This window comes from Saccostrea echinata, unplaced genomic scaffold (assembly GCF_033153115.1).
Source record: "Saccostrea echinata isolate AGI-Se365-2 ecotype Australia unplaced genomic scaffold, CSIRO_AGI_Sech_v1 ptg000005l, whole genome shotgun sequence".
NCBI lineage: Eukaryota > Metazoa > Mollusca > Bivalvia > Ostreida > Ostreidae > Saccostrea > Saccostrea echinata.
Window position 1 is genome coordinate 17,028,572 of NW_026889754.1, and position 17,384 is coordinate 17,045,955.

The 17,384-nt window shown below is 35.4% G+C and overlaps 1 protein-coding gene across 1 annotated transcript in view; it reads right to left on the reverse strand.

Annotated features, from left to right (window-relative positions):
• LOC133179730 (uncharacterized) overlaps positions 1-17,202 on the reverse strand; it is a 48,959-nt gene extending 31,757 nt beyond the window's left edge. Inside the window, exons 1-4 of the mRNA XM_061314423.1 lie at positions 17,190-17,202; positions 15,992-16,186; positions 7,601-8,457; positions 5,755-6,928 (exon numbers count right to left, since the gene is read on the reverse strand). Of these exons, the coding sequence (XP_061170407.1) occupies positions 5,755-6,928; positions 7,601-8,457; positions 15,992-16,186; positions 17,190-17,202 (2,239 nt within the window). The remainder of the gene's footprint in view (positions 1-5,754; positions 6,929-7,600; positions 8,458-15,991; positions 16,187-17,189) is intronic.
• Between the last annotated feature and the right edge of the window lie 182 nt (positions 17,203-17,384).

Sequence of the window (17,384 nt, forward strand, 5' to 3'; positions counted from 1 at the left end):
ACCCGAACCCCTGACCCTGGGGCTATGAATTTCACAATTTTGGTAGAGTCATCCTTGCTTATCAGAACTATGTATTCAATTTGTTTCAATAATACCCAGGAGAAGAGAAGAAGATTTTCAAAGAAATAATGCACTTTCACTAGGTGATCTATATAGCCCGCCCTAGCACCAGAACCCCTGACCCTGGGGCCATGAATTTCACAATTTTAATAGAGAGCTCAATGCTTATTACAATCAAGCCAACAGTTTGACTGCTTGATGTCCAGGAGTAAAGAAGAAGATTTTTAGATTGCATTAATTTTGATGGTTTTGGCCCCACCCCTCAGGCCCCAGGGTGGCAGGGGCCACGAATTTCACAATTTTTGTTCCCCTTCACCCATAGATGTTATATGCCAAAATTGGTTGAAATTGGTTTGCTGGTTCCAGAGAAGAAGCTGAAAATGTTCAAAAATTTACGAACGACGGACGACGCATGACGACGGACGAAAAGAGATAGCAATAGGTCACCTGAGTGACTCAGGTGACCTAAAAATGCTTTGTATTATAGGTTTTTTTTATATTCACGAACAACGGCAACAAGAGTGCTACTTGCTAAAGTGTACATGTAGTATCTTTTTTCACTGGAGTGTCTAGGAAAGAGATAGGTTTAAATCCAGGAACTAGCTTTCCGTTTTCTAAATTATGTAAAATGTGAAAATAACGACAGTGATCAATTTCATAAATCCAGTAAACAAAATTGTAAACAGGGCAAAAAACACCGACCCCTGCATGAAACATCAAAGGATGGATCAGGTGCTTAAGAGGAATAAGCATCCCCTGGTTATGTTAATTGTACCAAGAGAACGATTATTTCTTTTAAAAGTCCTGGGAAGCATAAGTAAGAATTTATTCTGAGCTTCATCTCCAAACACTGATATCGTTCTTTAAATTTTAACTTCGAGAGAAAATTCTCTTCAAAAACTGATACAGAATTTAGAATTATATAACGTACAGTTTTAAAAGAAATGGGACTTTTGCTTAAAAATATATATAAAGTTCTGAGTCGCAGGAGCCCATCGTGTTTATGTTAATCTGACCCTTTTACATTTATTAACATTTACATCAAACGGTAAGGTTGTGTAGTAGTAGAAGGTAAATCTAGCATGTCTAGTCCATGTATCCAGAGTCTTTGAGTGAACCATCCAGGAGTAAGCGTAAAACAGCATGCGTGAGAAGATCGGGTCCGTGATCTACCTAGAATCTCAACGGTTGTTGTACATGTACATATTGTTTCTTGGCGTATTTGAGGATATAAATAAGCATGTTCAAATGTTCATATGATATCCTATACATTTTTGTTTACATACATTTAATAAAGAAAAATGTAAAATATGTTCCTTTGTCATCTGAAAGCTCAGGAAGGAAAAAAAAACGACACTCTCTCTGGGGACACTGATCTATTCAACCGGGCTATTCCATCGTTGTTTCTATCGTTGTTTTTACACCTGCGGAACTGTTATCGACATCATAACTGATAGAGGCGACATCTGGTAAAGGACCGACTACTCTGTGGTCCGTGTTGTCAGCTTTGGCCTAATATAAAAGTAAATAACAATTCAAAGAACTGTCGTTAGCAAACTTGAATTTAACTTTGCTACATTAAAGAGGCATGGACACATTTTTGAAGTTTCGATAGAATTGTATGTTTTACATATTACGAGATATATCATGAAAGCGTGTACGAAAATTCTTCTATCTGAAAAGGTTAAGATCTATGATTTTGTTTCGTGTTTGATTGTCATACATCTGTGCACTTTCACAAACTAAAATTTATCCACTATATTTAAAAAAAGCGGGAAATTTGTGATGTATTAAAAGATTTATTAAAACTACAATCAAGAAAATTCGGGAAAGAAATGAGAAAAAGCAAAACTAAAACACTTGTGTAGCCTGAATGTGTTCAGTGATGTGTGCAATGTAAGCAAATTTAAATCTTTGTGTTCAGTGATGTGTGAAATGTTAGCAAATTGAACATACTCAGTTAAACGTATACAAATACCGTAACAGAGCTCGTGCCCTTGTTTACAAAAACAGGCGTTTTATGTAAACAAAGAATGGATATGGATACAAAGAATAACGTTGTAATTAAAATAATTTTTTTTCAAATTATTAAAATAAAGTCATTTTTACAATAAAAAAAATTAAATCAGTAAACAAAATACAATTAAAGTGTGTCCATGCCATTCGTTTTCAAAATCCAACGATAAAAATAACGAACGGTGATGTCTAGTAAACAAATGGACATATTTCTCTTATGAAGTCAAATATTTCATTATTTTGCTAAAGTTAATTTAAAAAACTCTTAAGCATATTTTAGTGAACATAAAAAAGTTAGTATATTATTTGCACTAAACGCTCCTTTATTAACCGACCTGTTTTTATACTCATATGAAGCAGAATGTACTCATAACCTTCTAAAACACTTGTTGTGGCCTTCAACTCAACATTAAATATATCAACGACATATTATCAATTAACAATAGTTCCTTCTATCCATATGTCGACTCTATATATCCCAGTGAACTTGAAATAAAAGACACCACAGAGTCTGCCACATTTGTTTCATATCTTGATATTTTACTGACTACAGACGATAAGGGCAAACTAATTATATGACAAACGAGATTACTTCAGCTTTTCTATCGTCAACATTCCTAATTTATGTAGTAATATCCCTCTATCATCTGCAGATGGTGTCTTATTTGTACTGAAAAACATCCTCAAAGTACCATGAATTTTTGGACCGAAGTAGGTTCTGACAGATAAGTTGATGTTACAGGGATTTCAACAACCTCGTTTTAAGTCAGCATTTCGAAAAATCTATGGTCGTTATAATGACATTGTTAGCAAATATAACGTATCACTTGGTCATATTTTCACTGACATGTTTCATTACCAGTTTTTAGGCCATTGTTTTTATACTAAACTTGGCTACGGAATGTTCCGTCTACCTGATCAATACATAGGGCTCACGGCGGGTGTGACCGGTCAACGAGGGATGCTTGCGCCTACTAGGCACCTAATCCACCTCTGGAATTTCCAGAGGTCAGTGCTTAATTACCAGCTAGTATATATAGAAATATTTTAGTTCAAATAAAGGACAAACTGTTTCTTCCCAAAAACCCTCTTCGTAACAATTTAGCGGCTATGAATAAATAAGATACACTTTCTAAAATTATTCATGAACAGAAAATTTGCCGATTTCTTCAATTAGATACATTACCTTTAATTGGAATAGTTGCTTCTTGAGCTTTGCAATGCTTTCTCCCTCTTGTCTTCTCTAAATAAAGAAATACATATAAAAAGGAATCTCATATTATTAAGTATTTCATACGGTGGTAGACATATTCATTAAACAATTTATTTGGAGCTGCTTATTTCAAAGTTCTCCAAACAAAAATGTAACTCTACCTCTGAAATTCCACAAAAAATGAGTATTGAAATTACATCCTTGCAATAAAAAGGGTAGACAGGTGTGCTTAAAGCATTCTCTATAAGACAGATTTAAGCCGGCTTATAGGGGACTTAAAGATGTTTATTTCTTTAAGCTCTAATCTGCAGCTTATTTGTCCAAACTCTTTTAAGACGCCATTAACCCAACCACGTAATGCCCTGAAACTGCTTCTGTAATTTACCTTAAAACTTTCGCTTTTTAAAAAAGTATTTTTATCCATAAACATTTTCAGTGTAAATTTTTTAAAAAAAAAATTATTTCACCTTGTATTTTTCTTTCGTATGTGGGAATTCGCTCTGAATTTCATTAAAAAATACTCTAAGATAGAGTTCTTTTCTCCTAAAATTAAATGACGATTTTGAATATTTTGGAAATCAAACTTAGACTTTAGATTGCACGTACCTTGTTTTGGCATAATTGAATACAGTTATCTCTCTCAATCGGATTAATTTTCTTTGAGTATAAAAAGTTTAATTAAGCTTTAATGGCAATTTAAGGACTGTCCAGAAGCCACCTTTATGCACCTATATTCCATCTTTGAGCCACCATACAGCTACTTTTTATCACCCATTAAGGAGTTAGAGATGGATTAATGGCAGCCAACGATGGTGTAAAGGTAGCTTAAAGTGCTTAAGACGATCTTAAATCAAACTTAAAGCCCTATAAGCCGTCCTTAAGCCAAGTTTAAAGTCAGTGTTCCATCTTGTGCCATGACTTCAGTCTAATCTACTGAGGATGCTTCTATATAAATATGACCAATCATTGCTTGCTGTTCTTCGAAGAAGATCTTAAAAGATTTTCCCTAAGTATTCATATCTTAAAATGTGGTCCGACCCTACTCCCATGTTCATGGTTTGAACAAAATTGAATCTACACTACCTGCAGACGCTTCAGTCTAAAATATATTTATTCATTACAAATGAAATGGATTGAACAGCAGGCATGCCTATAATCGTTCTCTGCAGACGCTTCCGAATAAATATGACTCATCATGGCTTAGCTGTTCCTCGGAAACAGATTTTCTTAAAGACCTCCTATATCTGCCTATGTTTAATTTTGATCCCCTACGAATTTACCTTTATTCCGATGACGTCATTGACAGTATACAGTATCGGGTTTGAGGCGTAGTTACTTTATTTCTAATGACGTCAGTGACAGTATACAGTATTGGATTTAGGTCTTACTTACCTTATTTCTAATGACGTCAGTGACAGTATACAGTATTGGATTTAGATCTTAGTTATCTTATTTCTAATGACGGCAGTGCCAATATGCGAAATAGGTTTAAGGCGTAGTTACCTTATTTCTGATGACGCCAGTGACAGTATACAGTATCGGATTTAAGGCGGAGTTAATCGGCAGAACAACAACGACTATCCATGCATAGACATCAGGTTTTACCTCGATCCCAAAAAATGTCAGCATTCCTGAGAGAGAACTTATCAACATTAAAAAAATAGATGGATTAATCTTATAACTTATAAAGTATAAATATCTAGAAAAAGTAGTTTTCTTAACAAAGATAGATTTCTCTCCTCACTCTAATGCATATACTAATACAAGAAATACATCTGGTATTCAACATTTGATTTAAATGATACGAATTTGACCTTAAAGATACGAGGTGACTAGTGACCTTGAGTCAAAATTATGAAACCTCTTATGTAATGAGCAAGAAATACTCAAGTTTAAACACATTCCACTAAAAGGTTTCAAAGAGTGGACACAATTTGATATTGCCCATCGACTTTAAATTTCACATATTACCACAAGTATGATCATAGTCAAGACAGATTTGTAGTCATTAGCCTTATTTTAATGAAAAATTTACAGGCATTACGACAGACCAAAAAAAAAAAAATAGCATAAGTTCAAATTAAAAAAACTCGACTCAAAAATTCTCTAACATTTTTTCGTTTAAATATTTTTGGAAGAAATTCAAAGTCGAAATTTTCTAAAATTGCTGATGTATGTTCCTTGCCTATGCTGTACGTTACTTGTCTATGTTGTATGTTACTTGCCTATGATGTATGTTATTTGCCTATGATGTATATTACTTGCCTACGATGTATGTTATTTGCCTATGTTGTATGTTACTTGCCTATGATGTATGTTACTTGCCTATGTTGTATGTTATTTGCCTATGTTGTATGTAACTCTTCTATGATGTATGTTACTTGTCTATGTTGTATGTTACTTGCCTATGTTGTATGTTACTTGTCTATGTTGAATGTTACTTGCCTATGTTGCATTTTACTTGCCTATGGCTCCAATAGGTATCCAACAGAACACGTCAGTCAGAACAATCGCAAACAGTGTCATCGCCAACGAAGCTTCCCTCTGGCTTGTTTTGGTCGACTTCACTGACTTTCCCACACTGGCCACTTCCACAAATATTAAAATCTGCCCAACAAGAATACCCAGAAAAAGTATAAAGTTGATGCCAACAAACACAATCATTGAGTATTCCCATCCAGATTTTCTGATTACAGAGAGGGGAAGAGAAACACAGATACCAGACTGTGCGTAGAAATTATCCAGATCTGTGACTGGAAGAAGAGGAATCAGAGCCATGATCAGGGAAAAAGACCACACAGTCACCATTACAAAAGCCGCTCTCTTTATGGTAAATTTGAAATCCGAGAAAGGAAATTTGATTGCAAGAAATCTGTCAAGAGTGATCAGCAAAACAATAAAGGCAGATACTTCGCTTGAAAGAGTGGCAATTATTCCGGAAAAGGTACAGGTAGCGCTGTGCCTCCAATCATAATCATTCAGACCATATTGTCCAGAATAATGCAGGTTTGTGATAGCAATTATATATAAGTACACTCCCATCAAGAAGTCGGCACAACTTAAACTCATCGTCAGAAGATAGTATGCTCCGGCTTTATTGCTTCTGAAATGACCAATATTGTACAGCAGGACATTTAGATTTCCAAACGCAGCCACCAATGCAATGTACCATACAGCAACATTAAGGACTGGTACAGCGATCAAATGTTCGCATGACGAAATTTCATTCAAGGGTGCGATGCATTCCACAGCATACCTGCTGTTTGGTATTGCACAACAAATTGTATAAAAACTAACTCTCAAGATTCTTAAATTGAAAAGCCCAGTAAACATTCCATCGAAAACCTGGAAGGAATTGCCATGCAAAAATAACTCTTCAAGGTCCTTTAGAGGCAAAAAAGTTCCCTCAAAGATTTGAGAGATCTTGTTAAACGACAGATCTAGGGTGGCGATGTGGATAGTTCGGCGAAAAGCTCCTGCCTGTATAGTTTGGATATGATTTCTGGACAGATTCAGAAATATCAAATAGGAAGACAGAAGGTCTCCAGTGTTGATGGCTGTTATATTATTATATGATAAATCTAGTATTCTTAGGTGATCGTCTCCATTTGGATCGTAGTTTTCTACCCTTCTGGCTGACTGAAGACGGTTATTATTTAAATAGAGGACTTCTAAATGAATAGTGTAGTGTGAGTAAAAAGCGAGGTTATTGTGACTTAAATCCAGAACCCATGTCCAAATGGGACGAACTTCCGTTAAAGCATTGCGACTGAGGTTTACCATATCAGGGATAATAAAATAACTGGCGAAAGTATAATCAAAGTTCAAATGCCCTAACTCATTCCCAGACATGTCCAAAGTCATGGGAGTGGATTGAATAACCATTCTGGCAAAATGATTGGATGATTTGTTAGAAGAATTTAGAACGAGATATGGAAAATCTTTGAATTTAAAGATCGATAAAGTCGTGTTGTAGAGATCAAGGGTGAGAAATGATTGAAGAGCATTATTAACAAAAGATTCAATATGAATCTTATTAAAGATACTATTCTCAATAGTGATCCTGTGGATAAAATGTTGAAAATACGCTAGTATTTTTAAATTTGTAATTCTTGAATTATGGATTTCAAGTTTAAAAATTTGTCTACTTTTTAAGGAAAGAATGTTTTGGACGTCATCCATCTCGAAATTTCTGCATTCAACGTTACGTAGTACGATTCTTTCTGTGAAAGCGTGACACCCTCCTCTCTCGCAGAGAATACTTTCTTCTGAACAGTTACACCCAGGGGGACAAAAAGGAGAACAGCTTACAGATCTTTCTTTATTTAGTTCACTGCAGTCTGAGGAAAGATCTCGACCAGAAGATTCTACACATGTGATTCCATTGAATGAAGTTTTGTTACAACCTATTACACATTCCGAGGTAACGTTTCTATCATAGCATTCATTACGACTTGTCTCACTATCTAGAATGGGTAACTCAGTCTGTGATGTTCCCTCTTTCAGTGTACAGCATATGTTGGGATTCCATGATGACGTATTAAAAGGCTGCACACAGTTTTCATAGATGATAAGTCCTGTTGTTTCATATTGAGGGCATGTTAAGTTGTACTCATTTATGTACAAACCCGATAAAATTTCACTGACGTTAGGGGACAGTGGACTTTGTGTACACAGAACTGAAACGCGTTTGTTGTTTGCAAGTTCTGAGCATATATTAACCATCTTTGAGTAACTGCTATGTGAACTGTCGCAGTCATTAGGATCCGTCAGATTTTGAAGGCATAATGACGAGTTGGCCAAAGACGTTTCGTTTGAATTAAAAGAATAGGGTAACCAACAAATTATGTTATTACCAGCGGTTTCCAGAAAACAACCAATGCAAACCATCTGTACAGAATTGTTGTAGCGCGAGCAAAGTTCAGCTAGTGACGAGTTTGAATTAGAAAGTTGAGAACTTTTCAATCTTTTCTTTTGACTCTGCTGTAAACATTTACCACTTAGCATAGCTGAGACAAGGCCACAAATGTGTTCATCAGAAATATTCCCACAACATTTCACATCAATTTCACCGTCTGAAGATTTATTCTGTTCTTGGGGAAAACTGGCATTTGTTTTGTGTTCGGGAATTAACACATTGCTACTGTTTATTTTGGAGGAATTGTAGTCTACAAAATAAAAATCAGGATAAAATAAAACTAAATCATTGTGTATAAGTTATGTCTATTTAATTTAACGACTGAAGAATTGTATATAGGAAGGTAACACTAATTTTTCATGTAAAGGGAATTCTTCGTTATAATGCTAGTCAATTCTTGAAAAGGTCAGTAATTCTGTTCATATAACAAGATAATAACTATTAATTCTTACAACACAATGATTCGTCATCACCGAGGAAACAATCGCTATGTTTGTCACATATTTTATCGGTACTTATGCACTCCGAGCCGGAACACTGGAAGGCGTTTTTTGGACATGTATCTACAAACAAGAGGCCCATGGGCCACAACGCTCACCTGAGTCAATATGGCCCTGCTGTTCTTTGTCAGCAGATTTCTTCTTCTATATATTCATACGTAAAGCTTTGATCAACTGTTCTAGGCATAACCTATCCCCATTTGCCATGTTTTGAATGAAATTGAATCTAAACTTTCTGAGGATGCTTCTATATTCATATAACTAATCATGGTTTTGCTGTTCTTGAAACGGAATTTTAAAGATGTCTGCCATCCTACCCTGGGGGGAAGGAAGGGAGGGGGGGTTCAAGATTTGAACAAACTTGAATATACACTACCTAAGGATGCTTCCATATCAATATGACTAATTATGGCTTTGTTGTTCTTGAGAAGAAGATTTTTTAAGATATTTCTTATATATATTCTTTTGTTAAACTTTGATCCCCGATTATGGCCCCACCCTACTACTGGAGGATGCCTTGAACAAACTTGAATCTACAATACTTGGGGATGCTTCAATATCAAAATGACTAATCATGGCTTTCCTGTTCTTGAAAAGATTTTAAAAGATTTTTCCTATTTATTCCTATGTAAAACTTTGATCCCCCATTGTGGACCCACCCTACCCCCGGGGGTCTTGATTTCGACAAATTTGAATCTACACTACCTAAGGATGATTCCATATCAATATGACTAATTGTGGCTTTGTTGTTCTTGAGAAGAAAATTTTTAAAGAATTTTCCTATATATTCCTATGTAAAACTTTGATCCCCCATTGTGGCTCCACCCTACCCCCGGGGGTCATGATTTGAACAAACTTGAATCTACATTACCTGAGGATGATTCCATATCAAAATGACTAATTGTGGCTTTGTTGTTCTTGAGAAAAAGATTTTTAAAGAATTTTCCTATATATTCCTATGTAAAACTTTGATCCCCTATTGTGACCCCACCCTACCCCCGGGGTCATGATTTGAACAAACTTGAATCTACATTACCTGAGGATGATTCCATATCAAAATGACTAATTGTGGCTTTGTTGTTCTTGAGAAGAAGATTTTTAAAGAATTTTCCTATGTATTCCTATGTAAAACTTTGATCTCCCATTGTGACCCCACCCTACCCCCAGGGGTCATGATTTGAACAAACTTGAATCTACATTACCTGAGGATGATTTCATATCAATATGACTAATTGTGGCTTTGTTGTTCTTGAGAAGAAGATTTTTAAAGAATTTTCCTATGTATTCCTATGTAAAACTTTGATCCCCCCATTGTGGCCCCACCCTACCCCCGGGGGTCATGATTTGAACAAACTTAAATCTACACTACCTGAGGATGATTTCATATCAATATGACAAATCATGGCTTTGCTGTTCTTGAGAAGAAAATTTTTAAAGAATTTTCCTATGTATTCCTATGTAAAACTTTGATCCCCCATTGTGGACCCACCCTACCCCCGGGGGTCATGATTTGAACAAACTTGAATCTACACTACCTGAGGATGATTTCATATCAATATGACTAATTGTGGCTTTGTTGTTCTTGAGAAGAAGATTTTTAAAGAATTTTCCTATATATTCCTATGTAAAACTTTGATCTCCCATTGTGACCCCAACCTACCCCCGGGGGTCATGATTTGAACAAACTTGAATCTACATTACCTGAGGATGATTTCATATCAATATGACAAATCATGGCTTTGCTGTTCTTGAGAAGAAGATTTTTAAAGAATTTTCCTATGTATTCCTATGTAAAACTTTGATCCCCCATTGTGGCCCCACCCTACCCCCGGGGGTCATGATTTGAACAAATTTAAATCTACACTACCTGAGGATGATTTCATATCAATATGACTAATTGTGGCTTTGTTGTTCTTGAGAAGAAGATTTTTAAAGAATTTTCCTATATATTCCTATGTAAAACTTTGATCCCCCATTGTGGCCCCACCCGACCCCCGGGGGTCATGATTTGAACAAACTTGAATCTACACTATGTAATGAAGGTTTCCCATAAGTTTCAACTTCTCTGGCCCAATGGTTCTTGAGAAGAAGATTTTTAAAAAAAGACACCAAATTTTCACTTATTCTTAATTATCTCCCCTTGGAAGAGGGCATGGCCCTTCATTTGAACAAACTTGAACCCCCTTCTTCCAAGGATGCTTTGTGGCAAGTTTGGTTGAAAATGGCCCAGTGGTTCTGGAGAAGAAGTCGAAAATGTGAAAAGTTTACAGACGGACGGACAGACGGACTACGGACAAAATGTGATCAGAAAAGCTCACTTGAGCTTTCAGCTCAGGTGAGCTAAAAAGTGATAAGCATAACATTTATACTTTATATGAGTATTAATAATTATATATAAATATGTTTGCTTGTTTGTTTGTTTGTTTAAGTCCCTTAGAGGATTTTTCATTCATATTGAAATGCCTCCACCTGCCAGTGGAGGGCTGCAAATTTAGACCTGCACTCAGCACTTTACGGCCTTTGAGCGGTGAAGGGTCTTTTCTCATGCCAGCACCTATTGCGACATGGGACGTTGGTTTATACGGTCTCATCCGAAGGACCGGTCTCCACTTCCCGCAGTGGGATTCGAGCCCATGAAGTAAGGATCACCTCCTAACCCCACGACTCTAGAGCAAACGCTCTGCGCCACGCGGGCGACTCCGGACACTTGTGTTTTTAAGTAAATTGTCTGGATAATGGTATCAGGATTGATGAGGCTCCACTGTAATTTTTAAAAGGAAATAAAATCCTCAGATGGGGTTGCATGGAAGAAGTGCCCCTTTTATAGGTCAGGAATTGTTTATAAGTGGAAATCATTTTTGGGGGTTCTAGTGCAGTCGTGAAATCATTTATCATCATATAACAAATGAACAAAACCTAGCATCATTGATTTACATGTATTTTGTTCAAACATACTATTTTATTTTTTGCAGGGGGTATTGCCGTACCTAAGCCCCCTTCGCCAAAACATAAAATGTGAGATTAAATCTTAAAATTTCCACCAGCAAACTATTTTCGCACGTTTTCTTTGTTTGATTTGTGATTTGCTTTAACAAGCTTAAAAAGAAATATAAAGCACATTAAAGCCAAAATTTTTATATGTTGCGATATATGAATTGAGGATACACCTCAGTCTATATTTCCTTTTAAAATTCTATAAAAGGATGCATCAATGTTGAGGAAGGACTGAGAACTTGATGTAAAAACTAAACACGTTATAATTATTTACTTCGACTCAGTTTTCCATTTTTATTTTAATTAAAGTCGTTTCTGGCATGATGAACGATAATATTTTTCAATATTAAAGTATAAAATATTTAAGAAATTTTTCTTATTATATTTGGGACTTGGGCTATACTATTTACACAGGTATATTTTATTAGGGGTAGAGGAAATGTTGTAGTTCAGTGCCTAATGAAATTTTTAAAAAATCAATTCTTTTCTCATGCTAACATAAATTATATGAGGATTGGTTACAAAAAATGCCATTAAACTTTCAGTTTTGAACAAAGAGAGATTGCTGTATTTTTATTTTTATTTTATTTTATTTTATTTATTTTTTTTTTTTTTTGACAAGTAATTTATTTTGACGTTATAATGGATATATTCATGTTTATACATTGTACATGCGACTTCGTAACATTTATTTGTTGTAGAATCTATATTGGAAAAAATAATTGTAAATTCCACAATTATTTTATTTGTGAAGCAAAATAGATTTTTAATACAGGACAAGCTCTTACCAGGGCAGATTCCATCCCTGAGCTCAACATCAGACAACAATACAAGACCCGTCACGTCGTTCTCAAAGACAGCCCAAAATTGTAACTGAAAAATTGTACAAAAGTAAACAATATAAGCCCCGTCACGTCGTTCTTAAAGACAGCCCAAAATTGTAACTGAAAAAGTGTACTAAATTAAACAATATAAATCCCTTTACGTTGTTCTCAAAGACAGCCAAAATTGTAACTGAAAAAGTGTTCAAAAGTAAACAATATAAATCCCTTTACGTCGTTCTCAAAGACAGCCCAAAATTGTAACTGAAAAATTGTACAAAAGTAAACAATATAAGCCCCGTCACGTCGTTCTTAAAGACAGCCCAAAATTGTAACTGAAAGAGTGTACAAAAGTAAACAATATAAACCCCTTTACGTCGTTCCCAAAGACAGACCAAAAGTGTTCAAAAGTAAACAATATAAATCCCTTTACGTCGTTCTCAAAGACAGCCCAAAATTGTAACTGAAAAAGTGTACAAAAGTAAACAATATAAATCCCTTTACGTCTTTCCCAAAGACAGCCCAAAATTGTAACTGAAAAATTGTACAAAAGTAAACAATATAAATCCCTTTACGTCGTTCTCAAAGACAGCACAAAATTGTAACTGAAGAAGTGTTCAAAAGTAAACAATACAAATCCCTTTACGTCTTTCTCAAAGACAGCGCAAAATTGTAACTGAAAAATTGTACAAAAGTAAACAATATAAATCCCTTTACGTCGTTCTCAAAGACAGCCCAAAATTGTAACTGAAAAAGTGTATAAAAGTAAACAATATAAGACCCGTCACATCATTCTCAAAAAGAGCCCTAAAATGTAACTGAAAAATTGTACAAAAATTAATTAAGACTTATCACATCGTTATCAAAAACAGCGAAAATGTAACTGAAAGATTGTACAAAAGTAAGACAGCAATATTAAACTCCTCACCGCGTTCTGAAAAGATTTGAATTGATCTTTTGGTCATCGTGTATTCCTTCCTTTTGATTTTTTATTTGATTTTTTTTAATTCTGATCTTTTTTTAAATATGATTGCGTACTACTGATAATAAATCTCTGTATTTCCATTTTTCACATTCATTGGACATCAAAATTGTACTATAATACACTACATGTATATTCAGATATTTAAATATAATGTAAAAGGTAAGGCGAATCTTTTATTATATATAAAATGCCTTAATCTAATAAATTATTTTGTCATTGAAATAAGTAACAGAAATTGTTATATTTTACAAACCCTGAATTCTTTCGCAAACGGCAATTTGATGAATCCATACTGCAAGCGGTGCATTGTAGTGGGTACTGCGAACGTCCGGAGTGGGATGTTGACGTAGATGTCTCTTAGGTCTTTCGAGTATGATATTAGCAAGTGGGACCTACCCGTCACTAGAAATTTAAACTTTAAACACCGGAGCCGGGAGGTGGCCAATATTTTGGGTGAATATAACAGCCGTGAACTGACATTATGAGGAGGGTAGGACACAAGCAAATCATTATAGTTGGTGTTATCGCTATAGGCGAATTTCCTGCCCGTCATATTTAAATCTGCGAAATAAATTATTGAATATCGATTGAGAAAAATTACAATTTTATTACAATACTACAAAGTTTATTTGGACTTTAAATTGATTCTATTACAGTAACATTGGAAACTGGAACCGTGGCCCATCCCCTCCCATAGGGATACAAAAGAAATTTCTTAAGACACCTTGTGTTAAGTAGAAAAATGAACGTACTCTTTTTTTATGAATTCGATGTGCTGACGGTCTTACTAAACATTTTCTATAGCCTGCATCTGGTAAACAGAGTCCAGTAGTATCTTGATTATCTTGATCTGTTTATTACTTTGTACAAATTATGTCTGTTTAGTATTGTGGTGATAGTGGAACATGTTTACTTAAGTACGAAAGTATCAGAACGTTCATAAGGGCAGGAATTGTTCAAGAGTCTTGAACTCTTCCGATTAAATGTTGAGTTATTTGTACGATAAATAAGCAAAATCCTTTAATGTAACAAGCTTATAAAATAAAAATTTTTCCAAGCGAGAGAATGTCACGTTCAACATTTTTTACCTCCTTTTTATGTATCTGAATATCACCACAATAAAGGGGGGCAAGGTGCAAGCCATACGTGTCTTTTGCTCCTACGTATACAACATACGTGTTCTTTTTAGTACACATGCGACATTGGGGTATTGGTGTTTTAAGGACAGTTATGATTAATTTTACCGGGGTCTATTCCCTGTATAATTGCTGATATGTGATTGATGATTTATCTGGAGGTGTGTTACACGGCCTTTGATTGGTTTTTGTTTCTTTGTTTATTGTTTAACGTCCCTCTCGAGAATTTTTCACTCATATGGAGACGCCACCACTTGCCGGTGGAGAGCTACAAATTTTGACCTATGCTCAGCACTCAGGGTCATTGAGCAGTGAGGGATCTTTTTCGTGCCAGCACCTACTGCGACATGGGACCTCGGTTTATATGGTCTCATCCGAAGGACCTTTTCCACTTCCCACAGTTGGATTCGAACCCACGACGTAAGGCTCAACTCCTTACTCCGTGACTCTAGAGTGAACGCTCTAACCACTGCGCCACGGCCTTTGATTGGTGATATGTGATTGATGTTTTATCTGGCGGTACGTTACATGGCCTATGATTGGTGATATGTGATTTATGATTTATCTGGTGGTATGTTACACAGACTATGATTGGTGATATGTGATTGATGATTTATCTGGTGGTATGTTACATGGCCTATGATTGGTGATATGTGATTTATGATTTATCTGGTGGTATGTTACATGGCCTATGATTGGTGATATGTGACTGATGATTTATCTGGTGGTGTGTTACACAGACTATGATTGGTGATATGTGATTTATGATTTATCTTATGGTATGTTACACAGACTGTGATTGGTGATATGTGACTGATGATTTTCCTAGGCCTGGTGGTATATTTACGGCCTGTGATTGGTGACACATGTATGGACTGTGACACATGTACGAAATTAATACAGCCTGTATTGAAGATCGTTCTGTAGTTAATTGTACATACAAGATGTGATTGGTAATTTGTCTGATGGTATGTTATAGTGCCTGTGATTGGTGATTTATTTGGCGGTGTGTTATAAAGCCTGTGATTGGTGATTTATCTATTGGTATATTATAGAGTCTGTGATTGGTGATTTACTTGGTGGTATGTTATAAAGCCGGTGATTGATGATTTACCTGGTGGTATGTTATAAAGCCGGTGATTGGTGATTAATCTGGTGGTATGTTATACAGCCTGTGATTGGTTATTTATCTGGCGGTATGTTATACAGCCTGTGATTGGTTATTTATTTTGTGGTATATGTTATACAGGCTGTGGTTGGTGATTTACCTGGTGGTATATGTTATACAGGATATGGTTGGTGATTTACCTTGTGGTATATGTTATACAGGCTGTGGTTGGTGATTTACCTGGTGGTAAGTCATAAAGGCTGTTGTTTGTGATGGTTCCTACTTTCCAAGGATTAGCGGGGTAAATTTTGTTTGTGTTGATACAGTTCTTTATTCTTCCCTGAAATCCACAGAGCTGAATCCATTTTCTGATGTGAATGTCTGTTTTTCTTCGGGCAGTCCAGTTACAAAGATTCGTTTTAAAGTCACAATTCACTGTAAAAATAGGTATGAGAAGTAAATCATTTTGTTTTCAACATTTCACAGGATATGTCTATTGCAAAACTGGCGGTTAATTGGCAAGATCTCTGGAAAAAAAATGATCATCGAGAACCGATCCCTTAATTGATTTAAAATTCAATGGCAAAATATATGGACATAATATATTTACATTTGCTGTATTTTTCTACTAAGCCAACTATGAAATTGATTACAACGGCATTTTCTTGTATACTCACGCGTAGAAATATACATGGAGGAACTCGCGCTAAAGTGACATCACAATAAGCTACAGAGACGTTAATAAAAATGTAACGAAATATGGCTGCGAATAATTCAAACATTAAGTATATTTTTGGTGCTTTTGAACATGTAAAATGTAAATATATGGAATGTTTTTAAGTTTAGTGTGAATTATTGGTGTGTAAATCACACAGACTTGCACATTCTTGTTTCATCAACTTATTTGACCATAGCTTGTCTCGTTTAAGAAATTGTGCGTACGTAGATCACTTGCGTATCGAATGAACTGGGAGACATAAACTCCATATGTAGGTTGTAATGCTATATTGCTACATAAGTAAGGGAAGTTGACGATAGAAAAGTTGAAGTCATCATGTTTATCACAGTTTTGCCGTTAGGTTACCATTAACGTTATTTCCATGTGATGAATTGCAGTGATATTTAACAAAGAAAAATTGGAATTTACATTTCATTAACCCCACCACCTTCCAAGAGTCTGTCAAAACTAAGGCACAGTTTTGACATTCTTTGCTTATGCTCAAACAGTACAACCCTTTCATTCCAGATCCATTTTTGCTATTCTCCGATTTTCTTCAAGAACGTTATTTAACTTCCCTCTATGCCATCTCCAAAACGTTGTACCTTTCTTAGTGTCAAGAAAAAAGAGCCCCCCCCCCCCCATGATTCATAATTGTCAAGAGACAATGCATGGGAGTCACTTTTTTAATTTAAAGAAATGCAAGCGAAAAAGACCTACCTGATAATTCCATTGTATCAACAAAAAGATGGACACAACATGAATGCAGCAATAAAATGAGCCTCTTCATTTTCGTCTGAAAAAAGTAGAAAAGGAGAGTTTACATATATGAGTAAATTATTGAAACATTATCAATAGGATTGGACACAAGTTCTACTAACTTAGATTGTCCTCTCCAACACAAAGAAATTAAAA